At 36.0% G+C, this 20,336-nt stretch overlaps 1 protein-coding gene across 1 annotated transcript in view; it reads right to left on the bottom strand.

The window, feature by feature from the left end:
• SPAG17 (sperm associated antigen 17) overlaps positions 1-20,336 on the bottom strand; it is a 92,060-nt gene that overhangs the window by 35,343 nt on the left and 36,381 nt on the right. Inside the window, exons 15-24 of the mRNA XM_042809887.1 lie at positions 18,238-18,320; positions 17,462-17,578; positions 15,525-15,679; positions 11,434-11,546; positions 10,007-10,101; positions 9,021-9,251; positions 7,441-7,552; positions 6,793-6,921; positions 4,701-4,814; positions 381-586 (exon numbers count right to left, since the gene is read on the bottom strand). Of these exons, the coding sequence (XP_042665821.1) occupies positions 381-586; positions 4,701-4,814; positions 6,793-6,921; positions 7,441-7,552; positions 9,021-9,251; positions 10,007-10,101; positions 11,434-11,546; positions 15,525-15,679; positions 17,462-17,578; positions 18,238-18,320 (1,355 nt within the window). The remainder of the gene's footprint in view (positions 1-380; positions 587-4,700; positions 4,815-6,792; positions 6,922-7,440; positions 7,553-9,020; positions 9,252-10,006; positions 10,102-11,433; positions 11,547-15,524; positions 15,680-17,461; positions 17,579-18,237; positions 18,321-20,336) is intronic.

The raw sequence follows: 20,336 nt of genomic DNA, 5'->3' as shown, positions 1-20,336 counted from the left end.
TCTAGAGCAGCCCTAATCAGTGAGAATGTAACAGGTGTAACTGTAAAACCAAAATCAATGCAAGTATGTGGATCACTGCTCTACATCACAAAGCTTTAAAAGCTACCTTAATTAACAGCTACCAATATTTACACTTGAGAATCATAGAATTGCTCAAGTTAGAAAAGACCTTAAAGACCATTGAGTCGAACCATGACCAAAATGATTTTTATACAACTGGAAAAAGTAAAGCATATCCTTAGAAGCACCATAAATTATTAAGAATTTGTTGAAACACTCCTCAAAATCCTGAGAAGAATATATATTTCTATTACCTAAGTGTAGGTATTTAAATTTTTGTTACTTTTCTATGTTCAGCGAACAATCGGCCGTTTTCTTACCTTTTCTTCTTGTTTTTCATTGTTGTCTGGTGGTGAAGAGCTTATTCTCATACCGCTTGATTTTGTAGATGGCAGAGATTTTCCTGATTTTTGTTTGACTGACTTGTCTTTTTTTCCTGAAGCTGATGTAATGGAAGGAGGAACAGTTGGAATATGAACAGAAGGAACGTTCAGAATTGCTGCTAAGATGGGATCTGTTTCATCATCTAAAGAAAAGAAAAACATTATTTTTAATGCAATTAAGCTTCATAAATGTAAATTGTTACACTCATTTTTGACAAGATTTTATACTCCAAATTTTATCCTTGAAATAATGAATTCAGTGGTATCAGACAGATGGTCTGAACATATTAAATTATTTGGAACGGGCTATTTGACAATTGAAAAGGAATCTTGAAACTATTGTTCCCCTTAGTTTGGAATCGGCCTCAAAATAGAATATACAACTTTTTAATTCTGCTTTAACTCCAGAATACTTACACACATGGAGAAATTTTGAGTCTAATGCCTAAGATAAGATGGATGGAGCATGGACTGACTCCAGCAATTTTGGGTATCATAGCTCTATTCTGTTTCAATGATTCAGAAATACTTTTTTTCTTAAGTTCTCCCATTTCTTAAAAGTCAAGCATTACAACAGTCTGCTATGTTGACATTAAGTATTCGCATTACCTTCTGAAACAGTGACTTGAAAATAATATAAGATATTCTATGAGGTAGGTGACTGTCTCCCTCTATTCTGCCCTTGTGAGCCCCATGTAGAGTACTGCATCCAAGCCTAGGGCCCCCAGCATAGGAAAGACATGGAGCTTTTGGAGAGGATCCAAAGGAAGGTCACAAAGATGATCCAAAGGCTGGAGCACCACTCCTATGAAGATAGGCTGAAGGAACTGGGCTTGTTCAGCCTAAAAAATTGAACGCTGCAGGAAGACCTCATTGTGGCCTTTCAGTATTTAGAGGGAGTTTATAAACATGGGGGAAAACAATTTTCACACAGGTAGATAGTGATAGGACAAGGGGGAATAGTTTTAAACTAAAGGAAGAGAAATTTAGATTAGATGTCGGGGGGAAGTTTTTTACTGAGAGTGGTGAGGTGCTCATCAGACAGGCTGTGTGGAGAGGTTATGGATGCCCTGCCCTGGTGGTTTTAAGGCCAGGTTGGATAGATCCCTACTTGATCTAGTGGCTGGCAAGCCTGCCTGTGGCAGCAGGGTGAGAACTTGATCCTTGAGATCTGTTCCAACCCAAGCCATTGTATGATTCTATGATTATCTCAGAAAACAGCCTTTGGAAACCTTTAAAAAAATTTAATATATATAGCAAGCTTGATCTGCTTCATAGTTCCTGAAACTCTGAAGTTTAATGACAAGTCATTGCAAAAGTGTCTTTTGGAAAACTTTCAAAAATCCTTTTTTCTTTTTTGGTAGAATTACTTCTTAATTTTGCTTCTTACAATGAGCAATGTACTTTAATGTGAAAAACTAATAAGTTTGGCAAAGAAAAGTTAATGAACTCATTGACAAATTGCAAGCCAACTTGGAGTTAGACAAAGGAAAAAAATTACACACGGAAGCATTATAATAAAACTATTCTGGCATGAGGTCACAGGGTCTTCTGTAACGTAGACAAAGTGTTAATACATCTTTGGCTCAACAAGCTAAAAGGTAGTCCCAGTACCTACTAAACACACAGTTTTGACTTACATGCTTTTAGCTCTGCAGATAAGAAGATGCTTAAAATACCCCAAAAAATAGATTCTAATCAACTAAAAAGGCTGTTTGTGTGCTCAGGAACATTTGCCTTATGGATGATTCTGGATTTATGAGAACTGCAAAGATGACACAAAATTTGACAATCTAAGACTGAAAGAAACTATCATCACCAGAAGATCATCTAATTAGCAGTCCACAGAAAACAAGTCTTCCACCTCAGATTTTAACCTAATTCTTCAATCTCAGCTTCTGTCTTGATGCTTGCATTAGGGAAATGCAGCAATATCTGAATATCTCCATAGCCTTCAGCCTGACAGAAAAATTTAGATCACCTTGAGGACTTTTAAGTACCCATTTTCAATAGCTGATGAATGGCTGATGTGCACAAATCTGATACTTCGTTAGGGGGCTCTGTTTTCAGGTGTTTAAATTTATGATGTGCGACTTCTACAGTTCATTGGAAATCTGAGGAAAGATGAACAAATCTGTTTTATTTGTAATAAGCCAGTGATAAGTTCTCAACTAATTATATAAAATCAGAAAGTTTAACTTTCTCAATGGGGACCATGTGATGTAAATTTATTAGAGAACACGACTGTGAAATGAACCACAGAAGTATCAATCTATAGGTGGATGATTAGTAGAAACAGCTGATGAATAATCTTTGGCAGAGGTAGTTCTCTACTGAGAAGCATAATAGCTAAAACGAAGGACTGGAGGAACTGGCTTTTAAAATCATTAGTGAATGTGATCTTTCTTATCAAGTTTGTACAAAAATTCACGTGATCACTGCAAACTAGTTACAAACAAGCATTTATTTAGGTATAAAAGCTGTTATAGGCTCTCAGCCTCTGAGGAAATTTCACCTACTCTTACAACTCTGGTTGTCCTGAAAAAAGGATGACACTCTGAAGGCAGCAATGGAAGAATGGATTGTCATGACAGAGAGCAAATATCTTCAGAAATCTTGAGAATTATGGGAAATTCCAGAGGACTATCAAAGCAGGGTAGGTTCCTTTCCTGTTTAAAACAAAATCAGATCTCTAGGACTTGGGAGCTGTACTCTCAGGATTTCATCAAGGCTCAAACTGCAACTGCACAGTTTTCATAACATCCAGATGCAAAAACTCCAGAAGAGCTCAAGTAGTTCAAAGTGATGAAGAGCTTACTTACTAAATCTGAAGTTAGATTTGGGTTAAGCTATAGAAAACAATCTAAAAACTAAAAGTTGCTTTTTATTATTATTATTTTTTATTATTTAGAAGTTTAATATTAAAATTTAACCAAGAAACAAAAAGCTGGCAAACAATCTGAGTCCTTCTCTCATCTGAACTTCAAAGAGGAATATGGAAGAGGTAAAACAAGGTAAGGAAAAAAAAAAAAACAACAAAAAAAGAGAATTTGAGAAGCTCCAAAAAATTATTTCAGTGACACAATTTAATCTATCCATGGAGAAAAGCTCTGGATTACATGCCATTATCATTCTAATTTAGGAATGGATGATGTGCAAAAACAGACTAAGCCCGAGTGTTTCTGGTTAGTATGCTTCTGAGCTCTTACAACACAAACACCCACAAGGGAAATGAAGCCATAAGCAAGTGATTGCAGGAAAACTGCAAACACTCAAAGAATGCCAGTCAGCACTGCTGCATTAACACTCAACATGGCAAAGATCATTCTAATGCAGAACAGGTTGCCTATTGGATATGTGCAAAAAGCCTGCACATCACAGCTGATATGTAAGTGTTTAATTAGACAACTCATTTTTATGCCAAAATACAAGAGTTCTCACAGTCCACTACATTGTGAATGCTATCTTTGCCCAATTTTAAATAGTTCTTCTTTAGAAAATCACTTGAAAAAGATATTTGAATAATTAAAATGGAGTATATAGTTGAATGGTTTACCACAGTCCACACAAAGGTGCACTCAATTAAATGTTTTCATATTTTAAGAACTGAATAATGCTGGGATTATTCTCTGATCAGAAGAGGGTTTCACTTTTATCCGTGTGATGGTTTCAGTGGCCTTTCAAATGCAATGGAAACAAAAAGCTCTTGGTAAAAGCAGATGCTATTTTCACTGTGGTTTTGTGAAGCAATTGCTTCCAGTTGGTGAATGTGTTTATTGAAAAGCTGAGAGAAATCCCTCATTATGACTGCACAACTAGAACCTACAGGCCAACTCCTAACATAAAATGAAAATTCCATAATCACCTACATAAGTTAATGAAAATATTATTTCTTGGAAAACCAAAAAGATTCCTCAACAAATCACATTTTCTTTGGCTCAAATTAATTTGCTGATTTTGCTGGACTACTTAATAACAATACTTGCAAATTTCTCCCTCCACTGCTCTGTTTTCACAGTAAGTAAAAAAGCATGGAGACCTCTTTCCATTTTGAAATTTAAATCACTGAACATTCTTGACAATGTAATCTCATCTCAAGCTTTGCTGAGAATTCCCCACCATGTGGTAACAGCTGCTAAGAAAGGCAGAATTGCATGCAACAAATTATTGAGTTAAGGGGTGCATGAAAAATAAAAAAAGAAGAAAAAGAATTCCCCCTTCGGTTCTCAAATATCCTCTTCTATTTGCTTATTTTACCTGCTGTCTTCCCTGTAGGTCCATAATAGCTCAGGGACAGCTGGATTCCATTTTCTAACGTGGCTGAAAAAGATCCAAACTTGCTCACAGCTTTCTTTTTATTTTTAATTTTTCCTTAAAAAAAAAAAAAAAAAAAAAATCAGAATTTTAATGATAGCAACGCACTGCAGAACCATCTGACTTGCAAACAAATGACTGATTTGAACTGTGCCACATTAATCTGGATGACTAACCTGTAAAACAAATTAATATAGAGCAAGGAAAACTTTCTAATTAGCTAGGTGAATTAACAGCAACAATTAGTGAAAATTCTTTGTGAATTTAAACAACAAATGAAACAAGTTCTGGAGTCAAGGATCTTCATTTCCCTTCTTGGTTGACAATAATGCTGAACTGCTCATTTCTATCACACAGGGAATTCCTGTTTAGATAGAAGGAAAGCCTCTCATTGGTGTTGAATGAATAAAAGTGGCTTCAGATGCTAACACACTGTGATTGAAAGTGTCATCTGACAGACGTTAAAATGACATATGACAACTTTCAGAAGGGCGGACAAGAAATTTCATCTGTGGAAGGGATGCAAATTTTCTATTCATCCAACCTACCGGTGACAGCTGCTGCCAAGGAGAGGAGCAGGAACAAGATGCTGTCTAATGGTAAAAAGAACTAACACTCCTACCTGAAGTTACACTTTTTCAATACTCTCCAGATCTGCATGAGCAATTCTGCAGTGTTTAGGGCAGAGAAATACATATCAAATCATTACAGACCATCTTCCTTCTTGGAAGACACCCTCAGCAGGTTACAGAAAGGACTCAAGTTCTTCACTATGAGAGTGGTGAGGTGCTGGAACAGGCTGCCCAGAGAGGCTGTGGATGCTCCGTCCCTGGAGGTGTTCAAGGCCAGGTTGGATGGGGCCCTGGGCAGCCTGGTCTGGTATTAAATGGGGAGGTTGGTGGCCCTGCCTGTGGCAGAGGGGTTGGAGGTTCATGATCCTTGAGGTCCTGTCTAACTCTGGCCATTCTGTGATTCTGTGACTGCGATTCAATAGTTGTGGCATGTTTCTAAATGACACTCACAAGCAATAGATACAGCTGAACTGCAGAAAGGATATGTTTCTACACCAAAGATCCTGAGAAAGCACTAATTCTACAGCTATATGTCACACAAAAGACAACTCAGTTCAAAGTGGAAAGACTTTTCTTTTCAGAGCAGAAATTTATTCTGGGTATTGTAAAGAATTCAGTTTGCATCCTCTTAGTCTTTCCCAGGCCACATTAAGATCAGATGGAGTCCTATACTAAAAATGAGAATTCTTCTCCTAAGGAATGGTGAATTTTTTCAGTGACTTTCTTGCTTAAAAAAGTGGTTAGCATCTGTTGTCCTGCACTATGCTTATGTCTACGCTTTAATAAGATTTCTGCACGATGCTTAAGTCAGCAAACTGGATTACTATTTAACCTTTTGCTTTTTAATGACTCAGTCTCACTCTGATCTCAGATACAAAGAGTTGTCTCACCCTATAAGCTGTCATTCCAAATAACACAGTTTTCAAGGGTAAGAACAGAATGGAGCATCCCTCTTTACCATCTTTTTCATCTCCTGACTCAGAAGGTTCAAAGACTATTTCTGCTCCAGCAAGCTGGGGCAGTACTAGATCTGCATGTTTCCAAGACTCCCTCAAGGATTTCAGCTGGAAGACTGGTCACTGAAAAAAATATTTCTACATCTTCTCTGGACTTCTCATTTTGTCAGTAAATTGTAAAACATAGTAGTGACCAGAGAAGTACACATTCATTCTAGTTTGCTTTTTTGGATGAGTGGTGCTAATAGCTGAACATTTCACTTATACCTCACATTGACAGACATCCTGATATCTTTATAATTTTGAATGATGCCTAATAACATACATTCTTGTATACATTCTTCATTTGAAAGTATGCATCTATTCACAGCAGCACTGATCTTATTTACTCTTTGCAATTAGGAATTTATTTTATGTTAGTTGATAAGGTTTACATCTGACTACAAAATACATCAAACTATTTTTTTTTACTAATTTTTTTTTTATCAGTGATGCCAACCCACTAACCTGGTGCAGTTTTCTGTTCTTCGTTGTTTTCATGCACTTCAATTTCTGTTAAGTTTTTCTTGGGGTCTGTGATATGAATGAAGAAGTTGTGATTGTCCTTTACCACTTTCACCTTTACCAAAGTTAGGCCTACAAAGCAATGGAATACTGTTAGGCTTCAGTACTGATTTCTGTCCCCCAGAAAAGCCTGCATCTGCAACTATAAGTCATACAAAAATAAAATTATACCCACAAAAAGAAGTGGGCCCAATTTCTTACTATTAGGCAAAGACTACCAAACTAAGTTTATCTGAATTTAGATCATCTTACTAAACATATAGAAAACTTTCTGACAGTTACAGCCAATAGACTGTGGAACAACCCTGTTACTTACACTGGACAATTGACTGGGATATGAATTCATGGAATACACTGCATTGGCTGCCACTGAACAATTCTATTTTTTAATACTTTATGAATTTGTTAACCTACTACAGAAAAACTTAAACTTCAGCGGCAATAAAATCTAACATGGAATTACATGGTACTGTCACAGTATCTTTAACAGAATTTCTACTACTGAAATGCAAAAAAGCATTTATGGATAAAGGAAACTTTGTCATCAGCTATTAGTGAGACAAAGCAAAGTGCAAAGTGTAAAATAATCACCTTTTACAAACTCTATCTTCTCTACTTGAATCTGCCCTCCATCAGATGGGAAAAGATAGTGATTGATTCCAGATACTTGAATGAGATTCTCCCCTGTGTTGTAACCAAGAAACTGAAAAACATGCAAGTTTTAGACTGTGGGTAAATGAGAAAGGCAAAAGTTGTAAAAGGCAAAAGTTGTGAAGTAGGGTTAGGGTAATCACACTAACATTGTTCGGATCAATATTTCTTGTTCAGAGATCTAATTGTGACTTTAACAAATATATGGCATGTTACTCTTACACCTGAGTAATATATCACTTTCTAACTGAAGTAACTTGTTTCACATGAGTGTAGAATCCAGTTATTCAGTTGTACATAGCCACCATGGGAACTAAAAAGTAGCAAGTAGTCTGGTGGCTTAATAAATAAAAGAGAGAAAGAAAAATTCTGGCCAAATACAAAGAGAAAATTCAAAGTACAATGCCATGAGATTTGTATGTCCAAACCAAATCTGATAAGGATTCTGATTTCCAGCCCTGGATTTTGGAATTCAGACATGGAGTGTACCGTTAGGCAAGTTCAGATCAGAAATTTACATAGTTATGATTTTGTAGGGTGTACACAAGCAAGCTCAGACTAAAGTATACTGACTTAAGGAGGTCACTTCATCTGCAGTACATAACCACTGTTTATATCTAGGAAATAGAATTCTGTGCCATAAAGGAACTCTAAGCTTCCTTATTTACATTCCTAAGTTTCGAAGAGATGTAAGTAATGAAAATAGGAGAACTACTTTCATGAATCTGAATCTTCTGTTTTTGTAGATTAATGTCCAGCAAATTTCAGGGAGAAGTGGGATATTATCCATCACTGTCATTTCCCAGTTCTGCAACAATAAATTGCTTTTGGAATATCTAGTCTAATACTTGTTCTGCAGGTCTATAGTTTCATGGTGTATAGTGAGAAGAAAACTCTGGAATGAGTCTTGGATGTAAGGCTTACTCTGCAAATAAAACCCAGTGCAAACTGCCTAAAAATGGTTTGGATACTATTGGTAAAGAGTTCCCTCAGTAAGATATCTCTCTCTGTTAGTGTAACAGATAGAATAGCTTGTATTATGGCACTCCAAGGACATGAACTTTGAAACAGGAAATGGAAGAAACAGTAGATTCCTTTTATTTGATTTCCAATGTGTATAGCCAAAACTTCAGCCAGGTCTAGCAGTCCCCAGATAAATGAATTGGAACAGGTCCTCCTACCCTTCCTACCCTCTCCCATAAATGACACTTCTTTAGGCAAAATTCATCCTATGAAAATACTAACCAGGGACACAAAACCAATATCAAAAATATCAAAATATCAAGTGTTTATGTCACATACATTTAAAAACATCCAAGTTAATTAAATAGTCTTAAATAACAGAAGCTGCATTTCAAAACTTTTAGGAAGCAATCTGAAAATGATAGAATTGAACAGGACCTAGCTATGATTAATTAGTCCTGCACTTCAGTTTCATAAAGGATTATAGCTTTGCTAATCTTGGCTATATATAAGTAGCTGACAATCTCCTAATGTGGTAAAATAATAACAGTCTTTACCTTATAAATTTTCTCAGATTGTGTTTCTGGAATGCTGAGATCCTCCTCAGGTTCAGGCACTTTTGCTGGCTCACCCTTAAGCTTCTCTTCGGAAGATTTCTTATCGGAACCTTCACTTTCTTCACATATTACTGTCTCTTGTCTTTTCATTTTACCACTCAAATTTTCTCTCTTTGCTTCTTTCTCTTCCTTAAGTCGTTCTTCCTCTAGTAATTTATTCTCTTTGCTAGCCTAAATGATAATCAGGAGTTCAGGTTACTTTCTAATCCATGATATTTTATATGTGAAAAGGGTATGAGTAAACAAACTCAAAATAACATAGATTCCTTTGGTCTTCTAAGTTAATAATAATTTTAAAACTTGCCTCCAGTTTTACAATATTACATACTATAATCTGCATAAAATTACTGACACACTCAATTCACAGGATCAGTCATTCTTGACCAAAAGAGTTGTACCAGATGATAATTTGTATCCTACACACTCAGTCATAGGGAATTATTGATTTTATAGTTCACTTTTCTACAATGTTTATCACCATATCAGAACAAATTACTGACTGAATTTATTCCCAAAATGTGACATAAAATTGTTTTATCTTTTACAGAAAGAGGAAAGAGCTATTAAGACCAGAATTATTAACCTGCACTAAGACAACAACATTAGGCATTTGACATTTTCCAGGTTAGCATTTTATGTTCTAAGCACACTAATGCACTAACATTATCATGAAAGAAACAGTAAGCATTCACAATTACAAGTTAGGCCAAGTTGAGTACCCAGGAATTGGTTAAAGCCATTTCATGAGATAGATACACTATGACTGTCTAAAAGAACCAAGAGAGTGCAGCATCAGTTAAGCTAGATCTACCGAGTATAACGGATAGTGCAAGTATGCATAAGTCTACATAAGAATGAAAGCATGCCTTTCTGGCAAATCAGTGTTAATTAAATCCTTTTCAGAACCATACACCTTCTTGCCATACCTTAAGAGAACCTTCTCTAATAAAAGGTCTTCTTTCATTGATGGACTGAGATTCTAGAACGGTGTCCATTATGCTCTCTGGTCTTGATGTGCTGTCTTTGAGAAAAGGAGGAGGAATAACTGTGATCATAAATATGTGAAAATTGAACAACTGTAAAAAAAAAAGTTCATAAATGAAAATAAAAATGGTATGAGTAAACAAAATAAAATACACATTGGTCAATAGTAAAATATACAAGTATAAGAGCAGAATAAAGTCAATGTTAAATATTTTTAGAGATATAATACGCTACTCAGATTAGAAGAAATTTATCTCACAACTAGTATTAATTGGCATTCATAATTGGGGGCCATATGTTCCTTTGGCTGTTTTGGGTGAACAGTCTTCATGGTGTTCCCTCCTAGCTTCATGTGCACTCCCAACCACCCTGCTGGCAGAGCAGTGCGAGAAGCAGAAAAACACTTCGTGCAAGCACTGCTGAGTAACACCTGAAACACCGGGGTACTGTCAATGTTATTTTCCTCCTAAATACAAAACACATCATTGTATCAGACACTACCAAAGAAAATTAGCTCTAATTAAGCCAAAACTGGGAGAGCTACATGGGTGCAACATAAGATTCTAAAGTCATAAATGTCCTTTCGGTTCTCAAGCATTCAGAAGCATTAAGCTAGTTAAGGAATGGCAATCCGACTTTTGTAAATGGTAATCTTTAGTGCTAGAAAGTTTCAAAGTAAATTCTCAAAGAAAGTTAGTAAAGTAAAGGCTACAGAACAAATCATTTTAAATTCCACTTAAATACACACATTGAAAATTTGGACAAAAGCTCTCTTTTTTGTCAATATTTGTGTTAAAAAATCTGTTGCCTGCTCAACATTTACTGCATAAGCTGCTTACTATTTTTGATATTCAAAACGCTGCTTGTAGTTAAAGTTCGCTTTGCAGTCTAGTTAATTCCAGTTTCCAGTTTTAGTTTCTAGTCTGCAGCTTCTGACTTCCAGCTTTTACCCTGCTTTTTCAAAAAAGCTGTCGATTTCAATTGCTGTTTGTCTCTTCATATTCACATATGTCACATGACAGAGATTTCATAGTTGTATGTAGTCTTTCAAGTAACTCCATTAAATGAAAACAGATCCTGAAAGTGTATATTTATATTAATGGACTCAAGTTTGCAAAATGAAGGATGATGCAGAGTATTTAAGTAAATATACTTAATTTCAAAAGATGTTTATGTATATACAGATGACAAGACATGCTTGCCCTAAAAATATATGGGATTTTACTATGAACAGATTTGGGTCTCAGCTCTTACCATGACAAACGAATTTTCTAGGATAAAACAGAAAGATACCCACTTAAAGCTTTTATAGATAAGCCAGGCTTTTTGACAGCACAGTCAAAAAATTCAGATGGTCCTTCTGTCATACCTTCTCCCTGCTTAAGAGCCTTTATTTCTCTAGCTATCCTCTTCTCTTGATATTTGACTTCTTCTTCTTTAACCCAGTCTTCAATTGAATTGGCCACCAGCTCAAGATAGTTCCTGAAAAGCGTAACATTTATCTATTTACAATAATACAATTTTCACTAAGATGATTTCAGATAGGAAAAATTCACTCAGCTTCTCAATTTATATGAATATTATGCAGTGACCTTTGAGAGAAGGACTGTGTTTAACAGATTTTTTTTTTTAATTTTTATTTTTTTTTAAATGCAGACACTGGTATTTATGCCTGAATGATACTTGTTTAAAATAACTGATGTTTGGGATTTGGGTTCTCCTGACTGCAAAGAAATAGTAGAAACTTGTCTTCCAAAGAACATCTGCCATCAAACAAAATCCAGACATCCAGAAAACAGACATTCAGACCAATTCTATTTCTTTTCTTAGTTGCTCTTGATTTATATTGCCTTTTAAAATACACTTTTTTTTGTTTGTTTGACAGCTAAGAAGGTGTTATTTTGCTTAGTTTCTAGCACTCTGCTTATTTTCTAGCTCTTTTCTATCAATATGACAAGGAAAGACATTTGGAAATTATCACCCAAATTCAGATTAGAGAATCAGTGCACTGTAGCCTGTCATAAATTAAGAATATTGGTAAATAATAGTGTGAGTCAGCACTGAATGATAAACTGATGCAGAGTTTGTGTTATTTTGTCTTCCAGTGGTATCTGAAACTACTAAATAGTTTACTGTGCATGACTGCTTTCAAGGCAAGATAAAAGCTAAAAATTGCACATGCAGTTATTCCTCAATCTCTTGTTTGGAGCATTACCATAATTCATCAAGTATAAAAGTAAAAGAAGCATGCATAGAAGTCATTTTATCTTCACAATTTTTTTCACTCAAGAGTTCAAGATGCTTCCACTGTATTCTAAAGCCATGGCAGTATCCACAGACTTTGGTTGTGAACGCAGACCAAGCAATTTTTAACCTCATGATGGTTTCAAATTTATTACTGTAGCATTACCCTGTATATCAAAGAGATTTAATATGTAAGCTGTGTACATAGGCTGGATATATACACAGCTTATATACAGCTTGAAGATATACTAGTCTGACCTACTTCCTGCAGTGTGCATACAGCCTGCTTTGAGATACCTGCATAGAGAAACTGTTTGTCATGTATTCAGCAGGGACAAGGCAACTCTGCTTTTATTTGAATCAAAGAATACAAGTTAGAAAAACAGAGGTGCTGAAAATCAAATGCAAAGCTAAGCTAGACCTAGAGTTGCCAGTACTGGAATAACTTGAAGATGAATATATGTTATAAATAAAAATGAGATTATTCGCATGGAAAGTATTTTAGGGCAACGAAACAGTCATTCAAAGTCAAAAATACATATTCTATTAATATGTATTCTGATGTCACTACTGCCAATGTCTGACTCAGAATCATTTCTCAGAAATAATTATTTTTTCCAGTAACTTGTGCAATGTGCTTACTATGAAACAGTAAACAAATGTCATTAAGATTCACTTTCAGCAAAAGAATAGTTACGACAATGTTGAAATCAACTTGGCTTTCTGATAGAGTGGTCACTTCTAAACAGAAATGAAGGATTTTTACACATGTACCACTGAGCCCATGCCTTTGGACCCAGTTAGTCCATAGAATCCACTGGATTTCAGAGGCATTCTCATACTGCCTGACCAATTGTGCCTGAAGGATACAATTCTTGCATTTTTTGGATGTTTTACACAAACTATAGGATTTCATAGCCATGGAGAAGAAGAAGAAGTAACTGAGCTCTCCAGGAGCAAAACCAACTCCAAATCAAGCTGCTGCAACACAAAATTTGATTCCCTTCTGTATGAGAATTTGCCATAAAAGGAACTACTTGAAATCCACTGACTAGCAGCAATTTCTCAAGTATGCAGGTAAAAGAACTATATCCCAGAGAGCAACTATGGAACAACCCTACAAAGCAGGTATCTGGTTTGTAAGATATCACAACAAAGAAGTAACAAGTAAACACACATGGAGAAAATCCATAACAGAGAGACAGTCAAATATCTCCCCTGTGCTGAAAGTGTGACTCCTAAATATAACCCCCCAATGAGAATGACAGTAATTTTAATAAAAGGAAAATTAATCCATAGTTACATCAGAGGCCAATATTTCATAGAAAAGTAAAGTGCCACAAGCAATACAACTACGTTACTAAGCAGGTTAGCAAGTAGGGTTTCTGACTGTGTGTATGGCAACTCAGCAAGACTGGAATCCAAGAGAGGCTACAGCTTGAAGTGCTCCAGGTATTTAAAGACAGACTTCCAAAGAAGTGTTAGGTTGCTTGGAAACATACGCTAGCAAATATTTGTGATTACTTTGTCTGGAAATCTGACATGATCTTAAGCAAAAAGGTTGAGTAAGGTCAGAAAATGTGGTAATTACTTTGCAGAGAAAAGGCAGGTACAGATGCTACATAACAGAACTAAACAAGAGCCTACAGCTCTTCATAGATACTAAATAGCAGACAGAGAGCACAGAGTATTTCCCCAAAAGAAGAGTAAAATCAAACCTTTCAGTTAGCTTTCATTCTAGTTTCTTTAGGAATGCCTTTCTGCTTTGAAACAGAACTCCAAGAAATGTCAGTGAACAAAGCTGGCATGCCCTACCAAGAAGTTGTATTTAATGTTCAAGTCTTGTTTCCAGTGTATCTGGAAGAATAATAATGACTAAACATATAGCTAGCACAGCCTCAGCAAAACTAGTTTGTCTGCCAAAGAGTGTGCATTACTCCTTCTTTGGATGTAAAATCATTATCTTTTGTTTTGAAGGTTTCAAGAGCTCTTCTCATTTTGCAGTTGGCCTTGAATTGACTATTTCAATACTGTGTCGAGGTGAGCTGCCAAACTGTTTTAGGAATTGTTAGAAGAGTTGTTTCAAGTCTAATTGCTTCCTGAGGAAGTCTGGTTCCACATATTTGCTCCTACAGGTAACACAACAGCAGGTCCTCAGGATAAGTCACTGCTAATCACAACAAACTGAGATGGATTCACGTAGATTTCCCTAAGAGCAAAACCAGTACAAAGTATGTCTTCTGGAAGGCACACTTCACCTACTTAGCATTAAAACCTGTTTAAATCTGTTGGTATCAACAAAAATTTACATTGAAAGAGTCCAATATTCTGATAAATAGAATAGGTTCCTCAGATAGTGATGCTTACTGGTAGACTTGCAGAAAAAAAAAAAAAAAAACCAAAAAAAAAACCCAACAAGTTTGTCCACTGATAAGTTACTTTTAACTTTATTTGATGAATCAGATTTAAATAATTCACGGAGAACCACTGTGTTATGGTTAAAGCTAGCTCAGATGTCTCTCCATAGCATTATTGCTTCTTAACATGTCAGTACATTGACACATATTCTACATTTGATCAACAAACTGGAATAGCAGTTGGATTCATATAATCTATACTATATATCAGCAGTGCAAAAAGGTACCAAAATAAATATATCCACTGGAAAAAGCTCTAATAGTAGCACATTTATACTTCTTACTGATGAGCAGATAGTGACAGTTAAGAGGAATGTGTTATTCCAAGAGAAAAAAAAAAAAAGATCCTAATACTAATAAAAGGCTTCTAGCTTTTCCCAGAAAAACTTTATGTGATAGCTGTACCATTCATATAACTATGGTTGAAAAACATGGAAATTAAGTTTTTAGACAGTTTGCCATTTGAACTCCACCAGATCAACATTATTTTCTTGACACGTATATCCCTAATTTGACTTTGTGTGTATTATCATATTCTTAAACCATGTGATAAGGACTCATGCACAGTTACTGTATGGTTCTCCTCACTATGAAAAGCATTATCTCATCAAAACTCTTTTGATACAGTACTGCTCTCTACCTTTATGCCTTGCTTTCTCTTAAATGTAATTACATCATGATACCTTTTAATTTCAAACCTTTGATCATGCAGGATGAAATTTCAAAAGATTTGCCATGACCATATAGGGCTTTAATTGAAAATGACTATGATTAATATAGAAGTGATAAAATTAATTACCTGAATCCAACGTTAGAGTGCAATGCAACATCCCAAGTCTCCCGGCACAAACGATTCTGATTCATAGGATTGTGAAGAACCATTAGCAAAGACTTATCTTGTGTATGATAATAGGAATCGATACATCTATATTCCTGGGCTGCAGTATGAAGAACCTGAAAAGGAAAGAAAGAAAGGTACATCCTCTTTGTACACAGTAGTATGTGTAGATGGTAAACAACACAGCTTTCAGCAATGGGTACTTCAGAACTTCACTCTTCCTGTAGGATGCACGCAAACTACTTGGATTCTAGCAATCTGCAGTGATCCAGCATGTGGAAACTGAAACTCTGCCACTATCCATATGGAGAATACATACTCTCTGCCTTTCACCTCTGAATCAGACCACGAATGAAATAATTCAGTTAAAGAATAGATAAATTATTATTCATATATTTTTAAGATTTTAAAATGAGTATTGAAATAAATACATAACGAGTATTGAAATAAATACATAACAAGTAAACGCAGAACTACTGTAAAGTGGGTAGAAAAAAAGAAACAAGCTGTTTTTCAGCTCATTTTGTATCCAATTTACTCTACTGTGCCCTGAACATCTCTGACATTTGTTGTGTTATACATTATTTCACGCTGTTCTGTATAGACCATCACTTCCAATGTTTACATTCTCTGTAAGCTGCAACTTATAGCTATATCTAATACAAAACTTTCTTTCAAGCTACTGTTTCTACAAAACTATCAAAATGAAATGAGATGGAAGTAATTCCATATCAACAAGCATTCTCTTTAAATATGAAAACCTCGTTATCACCTGGTTGTATAAATGGTGCTTGTTACAGTTGGAAAGATTAGTACAGTGGAAATCTGATACAAAAGTAAAACAGCAAAAGAGACAAACAGAAAAAGATCTAGGCTCAGAGAGGAAAACTCTACAAGGGAGGGATCTCTAATGAGAGACTTCCTCTGTGGCAGTCAGCCCTTAAATAGGGTCTAAAAGATGTGCAGCCAGGCTCCACCCTTTCCAGTCACACAGGTGAACTGCCTTCACCTGTGCTCCCAGGGCTGATCGGATCCTCTCTCCAGGTGATCAAACAGTGGGTTTAGGCAGTGACTCAACAGTTCCTATACAGTGCTTATATGTGAAATAAAGAAATACCATCGACAAAATGTTGCTGTTTTCTTCTGCAGTTGTTTTCCATCAGCGTCTTTTGACTTGACACTAATTACTGACAGTTTAGTTTGTATTAGCTGTTTATCTTGCTTAAGTAGGAATTCCCCATGTACTGAAATCTATTACCCAGACCCTAATGAGGGGATGCTAAAGTACTGCTGAAAAAGCTGCCATTTCTCTATCCTTGCATAAGCATGTGTGAGGATCAAAAAGAATTGCCTTGAAGGTCAAAACAGCCCTGAATTTATAATCTACTTCTCCAAAGAGAATGCCTCATGTCATCTACACCTGAACTCATCTTTTGCATTTGTTGTTCTTTCTGCAAGATCAATTGTGTCTTTAGCTCACAAGATTTCTGTAAATAAAGCTTGTAGTCTTCAAAGGGTGAAGAATTATTATGACAAAATTTCCTGCTTGTCCATAAACCATATGCTGTACAAGTATATGTAAAGTATGCTTTCACATATAGTGGGCTAATTAATCTTGTAATGATCAGGGAGGGTCACCTTTAAGGGTAATTTTTTTTTCATCACACAGTTAAAAGAATCATACTGAAAAAAACAGCTGCAGTGTGGCCAAACCATGAAATAAAAAACAATTATTAACTTCAGCTTCTCATGCAAGATTTAAAGCAGCTGAACAACGAGTTTTGGTGAAAATGCATCAGTGATGAAATTGAACCAATTATCTAGGAGGGAAATACCCTGTATTCCCCTACTAATTCTGAGACATGACTGAATCTACAAAACCGTCTGTTCACAAATACCTGAAGAAGGACATCAGGATGAAAACGCTCAGCAAAATTCCAGTCTGTCAGACAACGTTTCTGAGTCTTTTTTATTTCTTCCAGTTTTGGTTCCAGACCAGAATTTTCCAGACTCACCTCAAAATACAATGAAACAAAGTAATGATTATCAACATTTTAGTGTCAATTGTATCAAATTAACTGTAATTTGTTGATTTAATAGACAGCATCACATGTTACTTCACAGTTAATTGCATAATGCTGCACACGTGCAGAGCCGTATGGCAATATTTAATAAAAAAAACCCAACAACTGCTCCCAAAGGTTTTTGCTTTTGGCTTTTTATGTCAAACATAATTCAACTATTTTTATTGCTAGGTTATATGTTTTTGAGTGCTGTAAGCAATTATGAATATTTAGACGGGTATTATGAAGTGATTTTAAAATTGCTGTATTTATCCAGGGCTGTATGGCAGGCAGGTGTTTCTGAAGGAGCCAAAACGCTCAGTCTGTTAGTTTGAAACAGTTTGGCAATTTTTCTTGAACATTCATTCAAGTATTTGACTCCTGGTATTCAGTAAAACCTGCATTTCCATTAGTAGCTTCACCAAACCCATCACATTAGAATTCAAAGAAAGTGACAGATAGCGCTTAACAGTCATCTCCATATTCCCCAAACATGACAAAATTGTCATCTGCATGCAGGACTGGATTTGTGTAAACATTTCCCAATACTGAACAGCACTTTCTGTTATCTCACGCTATAAAGCAGAGTTTACTCCATTCATCACACTTGCCAGATCAGAAGTAGAAACATCCAATTTTTTGTTCAAAACAGCCAGACCATCTCTTTCATCCTTGTCTTTTCCTTTTGCATGTCCTAGAAATTGAAAACTGAATTTTAAGAACTGTTCCAGAAATTTCAGCCCTAAACACTAAGGTCAGAGTGCTGCAACTTCCTTAGCATATTTGATGAGATTGCCAGCAAACTAAAGTTTCCTTTTATGACATTAGTTTGCTAAATACATGATCACTTTCAAGCCACTTTGAAATCCATACACACTAAGAACGAGATCATTAACCAGAAAAAAAAAAAAAAAAGAAAAAAAAAAGGAAAGGAAAAAGGGAAATCCACTCAAATTATCTTCTTTATACAACCTGTAATAGCTTTGCCTGCCCAAAAAAATTAAAAATACTCTAAGAAGTGGCCTCAAGATTCACAGGTAAAGAACCAGCTCATTACCTGAGAAACAAGTATTCCTTTGCAGAGATAACATAAAGAAAAGCTGGAATAAATTATTTTGATATTAGAATTCTCAGAAACCATGTATTTTAAACTTAATTAACTGGATTTGTAGAACTCTATAAGCTAATGACAAAACATTACACCTACCAAGGATCTAAGTAGTAATTGTGATGCACAGATTAGACTGATAAACTATCATTATTACAATGGGCACCGGACATTAATAGGATTACATGGAGATTTTCATTTCTATATTCTTGTATTTTCTCTCACTCTTAAAAATAATTTTCTTTTAATAGAATTCTTAATGCCCTAATGTAGGGCAGAATTCACTAACATTTGATTAAAATTCAGATATACAAGAAAAATTCTACTCCAAAGAAATACTCCTGAAATTATTTGTTCATAAATGGTTCATAAACAGCTCAGCTTCCAGACATGCATTCTTAGACTCTGCTTCTCTGAAAAATTGCATCTGTTTGCTGGCTGCCTTTAGGAGGTTAAAGAAAACTCATTGCAAAAGCTTAATCTTCCTGGTATTTCGTACTGCAGAAGCACTGAAATGTTGACAGCTCAGTTTGTAACTACAATATTTAGAATTGTGACTAACATAGAAGTAAAATAAACTAACATTAAAAAAAAAACAACAACAAAACTGTTCTCAAGCTGCAGAAAAAAAGCAGATAAGCAAGATTCATTTTGTCTGCTCAAACTTCCTATCTAAGATGGTTGCTTAGACATCTACAGTAGCAGAGAATGGACAATATCATAAATATAAAGATGTAGCAGATTAAACTGATCTGATTTTTACTTTTCTCAGATCTCAAAAAAATAATTTCTTATTTTGAATGTGGCTTCTAGAACCAGTTCACTACATGATGTAGTCTACAAAGTAGAGTAACTAAAGTCTTTGACACCACCTCCCACAGCATTCTCCTGGAGAAGCTGTCTGCTCATGGCTTAGACAGGTGTATTCCTCACTGAATAAACAACTGGCTGGACTGTCATGCCCCAACAGTGGGGATGAATGGAATCACACACAGCTAGTCACAAAGGGGTCAGTAATGGGACCAGTCCTGTTTAACACCTCTAAGAAGATCTGGATGAGTGGATTGAGTGCACCCTCAGTAAGTCTGCAGATGACACCAAGGTGGGAGGAGGTGTTGATCTGCTTAAGAGTAGAAAGGCCCTACAGAGGCATCTGGATAGGCTGGATTGATAGGCTGAAGCCAATTGTACGAGTTTCAACAAGATCAAGTGCTGAGTCCTGCACTTCGGTCACAACAACCCCATACAATGCTACAGGCTTGGGGCAGGGTGGCTGGAGAGCTGTGGGAGGAAAAGGATCTGAGGGTGTTAGCTGACAGCTGGCTGAACATGAGCCAGCAGTGTGCCCAGGTGGTCGAGAAACCCAATTGCATGCTGGTTTGGATCAGGAGTCAGGTAGCCAGCAGGACTAGGCAAATGATTATCTCCCTGTACTTGGCACTGGTGAGGCTGGATCTTGAATACAGTTTTGGGCCCCTCACTACAGGACACTGGAGCATATAAAAACAACAAAGAACAAAGCTGGTGAAGGGTCTGGAGCACAAGTCTTATAAAGAGCAGCTGAAGGAACTAGGATAGTCTAGACTGGAGGAGGGGAAGACC

This window comes from Centrocercus urophasianus, unplaced genomic scaffold (genome assembly GCF_019232065.1).
Source record: "Centrocercus urophasianus isolate 14NV4802_14NV808 unplaced genomic scaffold, USGS_Curo_1.0 seq_12, whole genome shotgun sequence".
NCBI classification, from domain to species: domain Eukaryota; kingdom Metazoa; phylum Chordata; class Aves; order Galliformes; family Phasianidae; genus Centrocercus; species Centrocercus urophasianus.
The sequence above is the reverse complement of the archived record's forward strand: the minus strand, read 5'-3'. Positions and strand labels throughout refer to the sequence as shown.